This window comes from Staurois parvus, unplaced genomic scaffold (assembly GCF_062004578.1).
Source record: "Staurois parvus isolate SC_StPar_1 unplaced genomic scaffold, SC_StPar_1.0 ptg000365l, whole genome shotgun sequence".
NCBI lineage: Eukaryota > Metazoa > Chordata > Amphibia > Anura > Ranidae > Staurois > Staurois parvus.
This window is the reverse complement of record NW_028318161.1, coordinates 5,689,265-5,704,517: the sequence shown is the minus strand read 5'-3', so window position 1 is coordinate 5,704,517 and position 15,253 is coordinate 5,689,265. Positions and strand designations below refer to the sequence as shown.

The 15,253-nt window shown below is 40.6% G+C and overlaps 1 protein-coding gene across 2 annotated transcripts in view; it reads left to right on the top strand.

Moving 5' to 3' along the window:
- Window positions 1–15,253, top strand: part of LOC149456307 (carboxyl-terminal PDZ ligand of neuronal nitric oxide synthase protein-like) — a 176,492-nt gene that overhangs the window by 97,319 nt on the left and 63,920 nt on the right. For both annotated transcript variants that reach the window (XM_089685237.1, XM_089685236.1), the window contains 3 exons: window positions 4,581–4,673; window positions 7,120–7,178; window positions 14,775–14,883. In XM_089685237.1, the coding sequence (XP_089541363.1) occupies window positions 4,581–4,673; window positions 7,120–7,178; window positions 14,775–14,883 (261 nt within the window). The remainder of the gene's footprint in view (window positions 1–4,580; window positions 4,674–7,119; window positions 7,179–14,774; window positions 14,884–15,253) is intronic.

The window sequence follows — 15,253 nt, the reverse complement described above, 5'->3', positions numbered from 1 at the left end:
GGAGCTCGTTTAGCTGCAGAAAGATTTGTTTTTTTTATCAATCCAGCCCTGAGATTTTCACAGCTCTGGCACACATCACAAGAGACCTGATTTTTCTCTGCTACAGTTTACTAAACTGTTCTAAACTTTTAAGGTTTTGTCCATCCCCCAGTGAAAGGAGAAGCAGCAGATTGATGGGCTCTCCTCTCTGTCACTCTGCTCACTTCCCCTATCCGCATGCTGCTGATGCTGCTTATCCCTTCTTAAGTCTAAAGCTGGTCATTGGTTCAAATCTTGGTCGGTTCAGCAAGGACCAGCTGAGACTCGATCCACGTATGGTCAGGCTGAATATACCCAAGTTATTCCATCACCAACTTGGTTACAACCAGTGTGTCAGATTTTCAGCACACGATTGGCAATAATCATTGGCGATTGGCAATAAGCATTGTGTTTTCCCAGGAGGTAAAAACACACCACACCCCTCGACTGGAAGAACACAATAGCACTGTGGGAGGGATTCCCCAACAACACTGACTGGGATGGGGAAATCAAGCAATTTTTTCCCGTGGTTGCAGGAAATAATTGCATCATCTGTGGCCTGCCTAAACTTTGCTGTTCAGGTATTGCATGATGCTAATAAGTCAAGTTCCGGTACATATACTGCTAGCATAACTACATTTATGGATGTATTAATGAATGCAGAGCTAAATGAATTTGTGCTTTTATTATCTGCCTGAAGTTCAGCTTTAATTCCACTTAGGTGGATACTTCAGTAGCCTGCGCAGGCATGTAATAACAAGACGGATAACAACATTATTTCCCTAATTATTGATGGAATGGATGGTTGGTGTTTGGATTGAACATATTTGGGACAGCATGTTTTGCTTGATAGGGGGAAATGACAGAAGACCTTATGTTGGGCAGTGTTTGTCCTCAAAAAGCCTGTAGGAGTGGAATGTTTCTGAGACGTCTGCCCTCTGGTGGTCACATAACCCAACAACATCTGAGATGTGGCTTTTCTTCTATTTAACTGGAATAATGCAACTACAAGAAATGTGCCGTCCTGTAAGAAGTCTCTCTCCCTCACCCAGATCTGCATTGTAAATACACATGATGCATTCTCAAATCCTCTCTGTTCCAGCACTGTTTGCACATGTCCCAGCACAAATCTCGCCAGACGCTCTCTGTCTGCGCTGCTATCTTCCAAATGATCACATGAATAATTCATTATTGAGATATGGCTTCTTTTTGATGATAATTTAGTATGTGCCCCAGAGAAAGTCCTTTGTGATACAATCTTTATATCCATGTAAACATGAATTATCCTCACAAGAGAGTTCCAGAGTGATGCAGTGTGTGTGTGTGTGTGTGTGTGTGTGTGTGTGTGTATATGTGTGTGTGTGTGTATGTATGTATATATATATATCTATCGGGCTGGACAAATTTTGCTTCACATCTGGGAGCCCGCTAATAAAGTTAGCAGATAGGTTTTGGGGGGCAGCATCGTAGGAAGGGGGCAGCATCACGGAAGAGGAGCAGTGGGACAGGAAGGGGGCAGCGTCACTGGAGAGGGAGCAGGGAGGCAGGTGGGGAGCAGCGTCACAGGAGGGCAGTGGGCTAGGTGGGGGGCAGCGGGACTGGTGGGGGGCAGCATCACAGGAGGGGGGTAGGGAGACAGGTGAGGGGCAGCGGGACTGGTGGGGGGGGCAGTATCACAGGTGGGGGGCAGTGTCGTAGATTGGGGGCAGCGCCACAGGTGGGGGACAGGGAGACAGGTGAGGGGAAGAGTCATGGGTGGGAGGGCAGCGTCGCAGTAAGGGAGCAGCATCACAGAAGGGGGGTAGAGAAAGAGGTGAAGGGTAGCGTAACAGGAAGGGGGCAGCACAACATGAGGGGGGTAAGGAGACGGGTGAGGCATCTGGTGTGAATGAGCCCTTTTATCCAAAGATCCAGATAAGAAATTTTCACTGCATTGGGATCTAAGATAAGAACTAAGACCTACTATCAGCAAAGCCATACAAAGATAAAAACAGTTTGGCAGTTTAACAAAAAAAAAAAAGCACATAAACAGTAAGCACAATTGTTTCCATTCAAGTATAGTTTGCAATGTTTTTTCATTTGTAAAGCACAAAAGTGAAAAGCCATCGTATAATATTATTATTATTATACAGGATTTATATAGCGCCAACAGTTTGCACAGCGCTTTACAAAATGAAGGTATACATTACAGTTACAATACAATTTGGTACAAGAGGAAACAGAGGGCCCTGCTCGTTAGATATAGTTAAAACAACTATAATTCAAAATAGAAAATAGATTCCGGAGTGTCATTCCAATATAAAGACTGATTACTAACACTATTTAAAGCTGCGTTTAGGCAGATATAAAAGACATAAAAATGCAGCTCTGTGTTTATAATAAATAAGGTAATTTAAGTACCTGAATGTAACTTGGTGCACAGTCTGTGCAATGCTCGCTATTCCCTGCCTCGCACACGTTCAGACATATGTCTGTGCTGCCATTCATAGTCAGTCACTTACCACTGACCTACTGATTTCACGCTTGGACAAACTAGCATACACATCCAAGTGGTGACCTATCACAAATATGTCTGCAAAAACTATTTAAGTTTTGTCAAGTGATTTGAGTTACATAAAATAAAAAAATAAGTATCCAAAGAAGCCTTTGAAAGTGTTTCTATTGTTATCTGTTCTACACTTTTACTGTTGTTCTCCTTCAAAGATTATGGGGTCACTCAAATCTGCCCATATAACCCCATCACCAAAACCACCATATTGCAAGTCTGCAGCTGAAGCCACATACTGACTGAGCAAGAATGGCTTTCTTCTGTAGCTTTCCATCTTCTTCATAATGTCAAATGTGCTGGTCAGAGAATTAGTACAATAGACAAAGGCACTTTTCTTAATCAGTATGCTGGGTGTAACAATCAATGGGGTAGATTTACTAAAAATGAAGAGTGCAAAAACAGGTGCAGCTCTGCATAGAAACCAGTCAACTTCCAGTTGTTTTTTGTTAAAGTTTCAAGTAGAACTATAGGCAAAACATTTTTATATATTTTGGCTAGAGTAATAAAGGATTATGACCCATATCAGTTTATTTTTTACAATCTGTGTCCCATTGAGGAAATTTCCCTTCACTTCCTATCCTGTAGCCAAACAGGAAGTAAAGGGAAGTTCCTGGAAATGAAGGGAACTCCTTGGGGACCCCCAGATCGTCAGAACTAGTGTCCCCATGGGAAGATTTCCCCTCTGTTACTTTTCTGGGAACAACCCAAAATTTGGGATTTTCTTTTCCTTGCACTTTCAGTGATAATGGTAAACAGGACAAATAGAGAGGGTGAATCTCCTTAATGGAGGCACAGCCTGCAATAAAAACTGTTAGGTATTCTAATCCATCTCCACTCTGTCCAAAGCTAAAAAAATGTTTTGCCTTTAGTTGTACTTTAATTGAACAAGCTGAAGTTAGCAGCTGATTGGCTACCACGCACAGCTGCACCAGAATTTGCACTCTCCAGTTTTAGTAAATCAACCCCAATGTCTGTTCTTGTTCTGTGTGTATGGACTCTACACCTTACCACTTCTGTTGTTCACAATGAAGGGTGTAGTTTTCAGTATTGGTTCTTATTCTATATGTATAAACACTGAACTGTAGCACTTCTCTTGCCTGAATGTTATTCATTCTTCAAAGGTGTTATTCTCAGGATTTGTTCTTATGCTATATATGGATACTTCCTATTATCACCTCTCCCATTCTGTGCTTGTGTGTAATTCTCAGTATGTGTTCTTATTGTATGTATGGACTCTACACGATACTTCTTCTCTTGTTGTGTACTCTAAATGTCATTCTCAGTATCTGTTCTTATTGCATGTATGGACTCTACACAATACTTCTTCTCTTGTTGTGTACTCTGAATGTCATTCTCAGTATCTGTTCTTATTGTATGTATGTACTCTACACAATACTTCTTCTCTTGTTGTGTATTCTAAATGTAATTCTCAGTATCTGTTCTTATTGTATGTATAGGCTCTACAGGATACTTCTTCTCTTGTTGTGTATTCTAAATGTAATTCTCAGTATCTGTTCTTATTGGATGTATGGGCTCTACAGGATACTTCTTCTCTTATTGTGTATTCTAAATGTAATTCTCAGTATCTGTTCTTGTTCTGTATGAATAACTGCTCTGTATGCTGGGTGTAATTAAGATTACATATTTGTATTCTATATATATGGATGCTGCACGGTAACACTTCTTTTGCTCAGGGTGTGTATGCTGGGATGTAATTCTCAGTATCTGATCTTATTCTGTATGTATGGACGCTGCACATTAGCACCTCCCTTATCCTCTATGTGGTGTGTAATTCTCAGTTCTGATTTTCTACCCATGAAGGCTTTATAGTATCAGTGCTGTAGGCAGTTGTAGGATCTGGGTATGATTTGTTTAGCATTAGAGTGTTAGCTTTTTGCCATTGTTGGGTCAGTTAAGTTCATCTTTAAGATGGATGAGGGTCGGATATAGTGCATAGCACTTTGCAGATGGTAATTTTTTTTTTTTAATTTGCTTTCCACTTTTTTCCCACCAGTATGAGTTCAAAGCCAAAAACATCAAGAAGAAGAAAGTCGGAATCACAGTGTCCCTGGACGGAGTCAAAGTAGTGATGAGAAAGAAACAGAAGGTGAGATTATGCATCACGTATTGATCTGTAAATACTGCACTATCCCCGCAGCACAGCATTGTGGGAAAAGCACCATATCTGATTAACATTTTATCTGAACTAACATTCAGCTTTATTCTAGTAATATAAAGTGGCAGAACTTTCTGGATGAATGTGTGAAAATCTCATTTCTGGCCATGATGTATAATGGATGAGTGCATCTTATGAGGCCACTGGGCGCTGCATTTGATAAAGAGATTGCATGATGGGAATGCTGTGAGCGCAGCTTCAGAAATGGGTGTGTAATAAGCAAAGAAGATGAACGTATTTACAGCAAGGCTTGGGACTTCAGACGGGAGTCATATTTCTGCTTTATTCCCTCATACTCCCTTTACTCTCTTCTGTTCAACTTTCTGAAGGCTTCTTATCCTCCGGTCTGTAGAAAATGTACTGAGTGTGCTATCCCTGAATGTTCACACCTGGGAGATTACTGTCCCTTGTGATAGAAGAGGATATGCTCATTTTCAACTGCTAACAAGACTTGATAAAACCATTGTGTTCTCCTCATGTGAATATTTGGATTGTCTTCATATTGTAAAGATTTGGGAGACAACGTTATGCTGCAGTTTTGTGTCCTTGTTTTTTTCATCTGCTGCAGAATTCTGCTTCATGTTTGTGAAATTCTTTATTCATGTTGAACCTATTGGAATTCTTCCTGAGTTGGGTGCACATGCCTTCATATCTAGGATATAAGAGCCTGGTGAACATTTGATGTGCTTTCATTAAAACACACATTCTATAGAGTTCAAAGGGAATATGCCTAAAACGCATGTAAAATGTGCTGAAATATAGTGCTCCAAAAACACACCATAAACACGTGTACCAGCCCTAAGAATCCAATATGTACAATAGGTAGAGGGAGCTGAGAACTGGAATCCATCAGTGATTCAAGAAGATGAAGCTCTTGTATCCACTTATAGCTGAAATATCAGTTTTTAAATAGTGAGTTTTTCTGAGTAGTTAATTGTGTATATTTATTGTAACTCTGGGAATGTGCCAACAGGAAACCTTCCTACAGAGAACCAGCTCCCTCCAATGTGTGTCAGCTTGCTGTCCCTGATCAAAGCTGGCATCATGGAGGTGACTGTGACGGGTAATTGATTTCAGAGCTTTGAAGGTGTGAAGAGAAATCTTGTAGGACTCGTTTATTTTTATAAAATAGAAGATGAAAAGCGAAGAAATCTCATTTAATGGTGCCTGTGTGTGGGCCACACGCTCATTTACATTAGATGTTTAAGATTCGAATGGGTATTGCAATAAGAGCGACGTTCTATACCAAGTTATCTGCGGTGTATTCTAATTTTATCTGCTCTGCAGTTCATAAAGGCCAGTTTTATGCAACTATCTAAAACTTGCCAACAATGTGGGGGAAGACACCTGCACTGACAAGTAAGTGGTGATGATAATACTGCCAGTCCTATCTTTTGGCTTCACTCTCCTCTTAGTGTTCTTGGAACATTTACAGAGATGCATGAAAAATGTGCTAAAATGCACACCACGCTTGTGGTGTCATTATTTCTTAATGCGGGTAACAGTCGTGCATGAGGCTCAATGTCAAAAAAAGGAGCAGGAACTTCTTTGGCACAATTGTTGCACATAAGGCAGTCCATTCAACTGAATGGGCTGCCCTATGCTGTCACACAAAAAATGTGCAAAAAGCACACAAAAATTGATACGTTGCACAACTGTAAATGGGGCGTTAGTGCTGGGCTTATTAGGTGGTGAGGCTGCTTCAGCTGTGAGTCATTGACCACACCCAGCCTCACTTGTAAGACTTGTAAAGCCTCGTACACATGATCAGAAAATCGTCTGAAAAATACTTTTTGTCCTTCGAAGCGATCGTACGATAATCTGATCGTTGGAACATGGCTTTCGACAGCTGACCACAACAGTTTCTCTGAAATTATCTAAAGGGACAAACGCAAATTTTTTTTTATGATATCAGAACTAATTTTTCTTGTATGATATCAGAACTAATGGTTTTCGTTTAACCCGTACAGTTTTTTTGTCCGAAAATACAACACAAATACAATACAGTCATTACATCACTTCCGAAGTTCTTTGCTGTCATATGAGAATTTTCGTAAATTGAGTAACTTCTTCATTTTTGATATGGTGACTAGCATGCAAAAAAAAAAAAAAAGGATGATCATTTGTCTGATATTCTCATCGTGTGTACACGGCTTAAGGGTTGAGTGTGAACATGGGGCACTGCAGGCATCTTTTCATCCACTCAGAAGCTCTGCCATCGATAGTCTGCAACTTGGGCAGCTGCTGGGGATTCTCTTGAACTGCAGTGGATGCAGAACAATCAGGCTGTCTATGTTGCTGACGTCAATGATGTCAGTTTCTTTTTCAAAGTCTGCTGTCCTGTATGATGTTTCTAATGGTGTTTTCTGTGCCACAGAGGAAGGAATGGACATGGGATGAAAGTAAGATGCTGCTGATGCACGACCCTGTCTACAGGTAAGAAATCTTCCTCACCCCCAGTCCCACCTATGGCCAAATCCAATTACCCAATACTTAGAGCAGTCTTATTGCTGTGTACACCATCATTATCACAATACACCAAAACAAACCCAGTGTAGTGGTCGCTTACCCATGAAATTTTTCTCTTTCATTCATTGAACACACCTCTGATTTAGATTATCACCATTTAGGTATATTGCCAATTGCAGGGGTTTAACACTAGCCGCACTAAAAGGATCCTAAAAGGACCTGGGGGGCAGTTCCTGCTAGTGGCCAAAACCCCCATCCACAGTAAAGACATGCAGTTATTAGTCTAGTTTCACAAAGATAGTACACATAACTTTCCTGTTAGAAATTCAAAGATTCTTTGGTTTCTTCAAGCAATCTGCTGGCTGGATCTCAGGTAGGGCTATATAGATTTTGGTAAAACCCTCAGTTGCAGCTATCAAGCAAATACAGTTTGTTCCATGCAGGATTGGCTGCACCAGCCCAGTTTCCAAACAGGCAGCCTGTAGGTTTTTTACCCTAAGGGAACACATATGACTGACCAAACTGCTGGTTTGTAACAGTGCCTTCCTTACAGGCCTACAGCACCTCAACTCCAGATGCTGGTGCTCTGCAGTGCAGAGAGCTTTGTGGCTCCTGGCAAGTGTGTTGCTGAAGGTGCGTTGAGTAGATTCTATCTGCTCCTCTCCCTTTTATACCCCATCCCCTCCTTGCTCTTTTCTGTGTTGTCTAGGGGGGTAATAACAAGATGTTTGGAGGCTTCACTGTTAGTATAGAGGTTACCAGCTAGGGTCACTGTGCTTTTGCAGCATATACCCCTTTAAGACACAGGTGTATGGCGGGTAGTGCAGCCAAATGCTTCCCTGTAGTGGGGAACTACTGGAGCTATTGTGGCACTCTGTTTGCTTTTGGGGCATCTACCCCTTTAAGACATGCCTGTCTAGCCATGACAGAGCTAAAGCTGAGTGCCACCATGTGATGCATGCTCAAGAACCTCCTACCTAATTTACCATCTGAGCACATGTTCCTTATATACAATGGTTGCTATCATAGTAAAGGGGGATGTGGGCATTTTAATTTTTTTTATTATTTATTTTATTTAAAACTTTTTTACACTTTTATTTTAATCAATTTTATTGCTATCACAAGTGATCCCTTGGGCAATGACAGGTACTCTTTACTGAGAGATCTGGGGTCTCTTAGATCCCAAATCTCTCCTCTTCCCCAGTAATGGCTTGTAAACATCAAACTGGAAGTGACTAAATCCTCATCATTCTGTTTGTTATATTACAGAGGGTAGGCGGATATGGATGTACCTTCCTCCCCTCTCTCTTCACAAGAACACCAAGCTGTGGTAATCCTGGCTCCCTGATAGCATAAGAGAGCTGGTGAAGGCAGCGGGTGTGGGGTGCTCTTCTGCATCTTGTAGAAGTGATCAAGCGGCTGTAGCCGTACCCGTACGTCCTATGGGGTGAAGTGGTTAAAGATCCTACAGATAAGCATTAATAGACTTCCTGTTGTTGATTGTAGAGGGCCCATTAAAGGGCCCTGCAGTGCTGACTTCTACGATCTGGCAAACCATTGTACAAGCGTATGCTATCAAGCCGTGAGAACTACCATTACACACTCTACTGGGTGGTAATTGCATCCTAGGCTGTCATTGGACCTCAATTTCACAGGATTGTAAGGCGACCACTTGGACATATATTCATACATTCACCAAATGTCACAAGGTGGATCTAGCAACATCAGCCAATGTCTGTTCTGAGCATAAAGTTTTGCAGGTAGCAGTTTGACTGGCCTGTACCAATTTTCTTTAAGGCAGTTAGTGTGTGTTTTTGTTCCTATTACAGTATGTACCCGTCCCATTGTGGCACTGCTTTGGAAAGTTCCAGTTGGTGATTATCCAAAGAAGAGCAGTGTGCTTTAAAGGAAAGAGAAAATTAGATTTTGTGTACTCGCTGTAAAATCCTTTTCTCTGCATTCATGGAAAGACACAGCACCCGTCTCTCTAGCTTGCTGCTGCGTCATGTATAAATTCTTTTCATTTTGCTATTTGCACTGTGGAGTGTCCACAGCTGTGGAGGGAGTTTTGGCTACCAGCAGGGGTTGCCCCCTGAGCTGTCTTTTGTATTTAGTGCACCAAATGCTGCAGGTGGCGATTATACCCAGTTGGTGTTCACCTAAAGCAGAGCTATTTCCTCCAATGAACACAGAGTAAAGGATTTTAAACTAAGTAAAAAAAAGTTTATCAAAAACGTTTTCATCCTTCCAGTTACAAAATGTCTGCTTTACTTTATTTGTGATTTATTGTTAAGCAATATCTATGATGGCAGAAGTTGTTCTGAGGGAAAAGATAATACAATACACACCAATCTAGAACAGACTGTATAGCCCCCAATGGGGTACTTCCTACTGTGTCACGTAATTCCAGGAACCACATATGTATTGTCCCGAGTCCTGGTCTGGGAAACTGTCATTGCAATAAACTTTAAAAAGGTATTATGGGGATGTTATTGACACTAACAAATAGAATGTGTAACCAGATGCACAGTATTTCTTATTCTTTATTTTTATTTTTTTTATTATAGACACTCCTTATTTATTTTGCTCTTATTCTCTATACAAAGAGAATAGAATTTTGATTAGTGTACTTTGACTTTAAGAAGGAAGAACTGTATTCTGACAGCAGCAACTAATGCAGGCCGAAGATGGGTCGAAAATCGGCCGATTTTTCGGCCGAAAATAAAATCGGCCGATTTTCGGATCGTTAGTGGGCGATTTGGTCGGCCGTTTTTCGGTATTTTGGCCGTTTTTTTTTTTCGGTAAAGTTGGAAAAAAATCGGCCGATTTTGCCGATCGGCCGATTTTCGCGGCAATTAGTGGGCGAATCGGCCGATTTTTTACCGATAAAAAAACTGCGCATGAGCAGTGACCTGCAAGAGGAAGACAAAAAGAAGAAGAGGAAGAGGATGAAGAAGAAGAGGATGAAGAAGAAGAGGATGAAGAAGAAGAGGATGAAGAAGAAGAGGATGAAGAAGAAGAGGATGAAGAAGAGGATGAGGATGAAGAAGAGGATGAGGATGAAGAAGAGGATGAGGATGAAGAAGAGGATGAGGAGGATGAAGAAGAAGAGGATGAGGAGGATGAAGAGGAGGATGAGGATGAAGAAGAAGAGGAGGAGGAGGATGAGGATGAAGAAGAGGAGGATGAGGATGATGAAGAAGAAGAGGATGAGGAAGAAGAAAATGAGGATGAAGAAGAAGAAAATGAGGAGGATGAGGATGATGATGAAGAAGAAGAGGATGAGGATGATGAAGAAGAAGAGGATGAGGAAGAAGAGGATGAGGATGATGAAGAAGAAGAGGATGATGAAGAAGAAGAGGATGATGAAGAAGAAGAGGATGATGAAGAAGAAGAGGATGATGAAGAAGAAGAGGATGATGAAGAAGAAGAGGATGAGGATGAGGAAGAAGAGGATGAGGAAGAGGATGAGGAAGAAGAAGAGGAAGTAGGATGAGGAAGAAGAAGAGGAAGTAGGATGAGGAAGAAGAAGAGGAAGTAGGATGAAAATAAGAATAATTCCAGTCCAGCAAAAAGTGTATCTGCAGAGAGCTCCGCTATTTCTGACAGTTCTCTGACAGTTCTTTGACATTTACAGCGGTTGAAACATTGTATCTATTTGTTTCAGAATAAAAACATCTGTATCCTAAATGGAAATAAATAGATACAATGTTTCAACCGCTGTAAATGTCAAGGAACTGTCAGAAATAGCAGAGCTCTCTTCAGGGACACTTTTTGCTGGCTGTAGAAGGGATGAAAATCGGCCGATTTTTTTTTACCATTGATGGCAACGTCGGCCGCTTGAACGACCGAATTTTCGTTTTTTAAAAGAAAAATCTGCCGTTTTTCTCCCCATCTATGGCCTGCATAAGTCAGTAATTTTCTCACATGGATCACTGTATAACAAAATGTGTCAAACAATGTATAACAAAAATTAAAAGAACATTCGATTTTGTACTTACTGTAAAATTATTTTCTTGGAATCCATTGAGTTACTTAGGAGAAAGGGACCCTGGCAACAAAAAAGGCCGTCGACCAGCACAGAATAACACTATTATCATTCCTCAGTTTTGTAGCAAAGTAGTGCATAATTAAAAATAAAGGGGAAAGACCTGTGTTCCTCAATGGACTCCAAGAAGAGGATTTTGTGTCATTGAGAGACACAGACATCTCATAGAATTTAGACGTTTAGTGTATCCAAAAGCGGTCCAACAGAGGTCTTGGCAACATAGTAACAAAGGCTAACAGGCTCAAGAAAGACAACAAAAAAACAGGGACTGGTATAAGGTAAAGCCTGAAAATGTGACTGGTACAACTTAAAGAAGAACTCCCAATTCAGTTTTTTAGTGTTCTGTCTCCCAGAGGACAAAGTATATGTAGTACTTTACCCCATGCTCCTATGTGCTTTTGTTTGGGCTCCTTTTCCCTGTGACCATCCAATAATGTAGCTAGCAAGATGGACAGCTGCTTGCTAAGTGGAACTTGTCTTGATTTCAAACACTTGCCCGAGACAAGCAGTGTAAAATGGAAGGGGATGGAGGGGGCATAGTTGCATATTTAGTTTGGTTGAAAAAGGACACAAGTCCATCTAGCTCAACCAAATAAAAAGGAAAAAAAAAATTATACCATCCTATATACAAAACCCTATACCCAGAAGTGATCCAGAGGAGGGCAAAAAAATACCCCAGCAAAGCATGAACCAATTTCCTCCAGCAGGGGAAAAAAATCCTTCCTGATCCCCCAAGTGGCAGTTACTACCTGGATCAACTTTCCCTATATATGTTAGTATCCAGTTATTTTATGTGCATTTAGGAAAGAATCCAGGCATATTTTTAAAGCAATTTACTGAGCTGGCCCAGAACCAGCTCTTGAGGGAATCTATCCCACCTTTTCACAGCTCTCACTGTTAAGAAACCTTTCTGTATTTGGAGATTAAATCTCTTTTTCTCCAGAAGTAAAGTGTGCCCCCTTCTCCTCTGAGATAACCTTAAAGTGAATAACTCTACTCCAAGTTCACTACGTATATGAACCATGTATGTATTTATATATATACATGATCATATTACCCCTTAATCTCCTCTTCTCAGGATAGAATAAATTCTATTCCTCCTGTACAACCTCGTTGCTAGGCTTACAAACCATGTAGGGACGTGGGACAAAGTACCTAATGTGCTTTGTCTAACAAAGGCCGGTCAGAACACTGAAAACTATTGAAGTGTAATTTCTCCCTTGGGAAAACATGAAAAGAGAACAGCACAACTGAAAAAAGCTTGCCCACTCACCTGAGGACACTAGCAAAAACTGAGGCATGACAGTTGTGGGCCAGAGTTGCCAGTGTCCATTTCTTCTATAGGCAGCAGTATAACAGGACAGTCGAGAGTTGTAAAGAATTCCTATGTCCCTCAATGGACTATAAAGAAAAAGGTTATCTTAGCAAATGAGGTAAATTATTTCAGTATGTTTCAATCAATAACTTCCCCCAGCTGTGAGTTATAATAGATTTATACAGCTTGTTACCATGTTATACCCTAAATATTGGTGTAACATGGTAAGAAAATTGAAGTTAGTCTTTAATCCTATCACTGCCACTGATGTATGTCATGCATTGGCAGCAGCGAGGTGGAGTGTAACATCAATGGTGGCTTGTGTAAACCGGACAAACCAACCGCCCACATGCTTTAGGAACATTTGTCCCCTCATCATGTTTCCCAGGTCCAGCGCACCTGTCGGTCGACACAAGACCAGCATGGCGGGTGCCACCAGGTGGAGGGGAATTAGACCAGCAAACACCTGTTCGCTGATCTCCCCTACCTTTAGAAGAACCCAAAAGTGGTGTGAAATGTCAATTACCTGTCCTGCTTCTTTGATAGCTTTAATGGAGGGCAGGTGACACATCGGGGATCTAGAAGACTCCTGATGTCTCATTAAAGATAACTTGTCGCCAAAAAAAATGATCATATAAGGGACTTTTGTCCACTATGTGATAACAAATGAAGTTTAGTGGCAAAAAAATAAAATAAAAAATAAAATTATGCCCAAGTACCTAAATAAAGTTTAGTGGATAAAAGAAATATATTGAAATTGATATTCAATATATTGCATTTGTGTGCCCTAAAATTAAAGTAGAGCTATAGGCAAACACATTTTTTTCATTTTGGATAGCGTAAGGGAGAGCAATAACCCCATTTGGTTTTTTTGCTATTTCTGTCCCATTGGGAGATTTACTCACTTCCTGTCCCATAGCCAAAACAGAAAGTGAGAGGAAACCCCACAAACTAAGGCAATTCCCGTAGGTCACCAGAACTAGTGCCCCTATCCAAAGATTTCCCCTCTATTACTTTTCTGGGCACAACCCAAAATGTGGGATTTTCTTTTACTTTCACTTTCAATGACAATGGTAAACAGGACAACTAGAGAGGGTGAATCTCCCCCCACCGGTTTACAGCCAGCAATAAAAATCTAATAGGTTTTCTAATCCATCTCCACTCTATAAAGTCAACACTTTTTTTTCTAGTTTTGTAGTTATACTTTAACTTTAGTGTGTTTTTTTTTTTACAGAAATTTTGCACTCAATAAACCATAGCATGAATATTCTGTGACATAAAAAATTGGAACACTATTGTATTCTGCAGGTGTCTGCTTTCAGAAATTACATACTGGGGGGAAGGGGGGGGGGGGTTAACTAATCTTCATGCCTAAAATTATTTTTTTTTTTACGTGTGCAAAAGAACCAATGCTAAAACAGCTGTGGCAGCAAAAGCGGGTAATTTATTTATTTATTTATTCTCAATTTGTTCTATTCTCAGTCTGATTGGTGGAGTTTGTTTTCCCTATCGAATATTGCCCTCCTACCAGTCAACAAACAAACCTGTGTCTGTTTGCCCTATATTGGCAATATATCCACTGGAGCATTTGCGTTTTGCAGGGCAGAGTAGGGACTGGCCAGAGAAATATTACTTTGAAGCAACTGGCCAGCTTAAACATGTATTCCAATGTATGTAAACAAAAATAAAATCCTGTTTTTGTGCAGAGGGTCCTAAAAAATATTTTTTTAGTATTCCCAGAAGTGTGTCACAAAGTCAGATGTGTGCAGGAGAATACTTTCCCCCAAGGGTGTGTGCTCATCATTATTCATTTAGGCAGTTATTTCTGTGACTTCCAGTTTATTGCCCTGCACCAAGATACATCTTTAAATTGACAGTCTTGCCAATAGTCAAAAACTTTAAAAAAAAGAGATTTTGGGAGGTGTTCACAGCTTGCTGCGAGATTATTGCATAGAGGGTTAAATTTGGATTTAAGCTGCATTCTGATGAGCGGCTAGTTGGCAGTGTGGCAGTTGCTGAGTGCCAGCATAATTTCACCCAATTCCAGAATATGATCATATTCTATTTCCAGCCTGGCTCAGATCACTGCTGAATGTTTAATCTCCTCGCCCCTCTTCCAGGCTGTGCTGAATATTCATGACGGAAACGCCATTTACAGGATGACAGGCAAGCTGAAAAGTTTTTTTCTTTCTTCCTGCAGGATATTCTACGTTTCACACGACTCACAGGATCTAAAGATATTCAGCTATATTGCCCGGGACGGTGCCAGCAACACTTTCAAATGTAATGTCTTCAAATCCAAGAAGAAGGTGAGTGCTACAAACATGGACTCCAGATTTTTCCTTGTGTGCAGGGGAAGCCACCAATCAGATTCATTGTCTGGTTTGCTGTCAGGCAAAGCAGATTGCTCTTCTTTCAGACATTGATAATAACATGATGCTGCCAAGATGATTCTTTAAGAATTGCATGCGATCAGTCGCAGCCAATGTCATGAAGTGTTTGTAGTGAAGAGACTCTTCACATTGTATCAGTTGGCACTGTGAAGAATTTTAGGAATCAACATGGATCTTTTTACCAGTAAATGGCTTTAACCATGAATAAAATGTTAGGTATTGCTATAGTTCACTTAAAAGGCCATTAATCCTTTTTAGAAAACATTGCTTTGCTCTTTGTGATTCT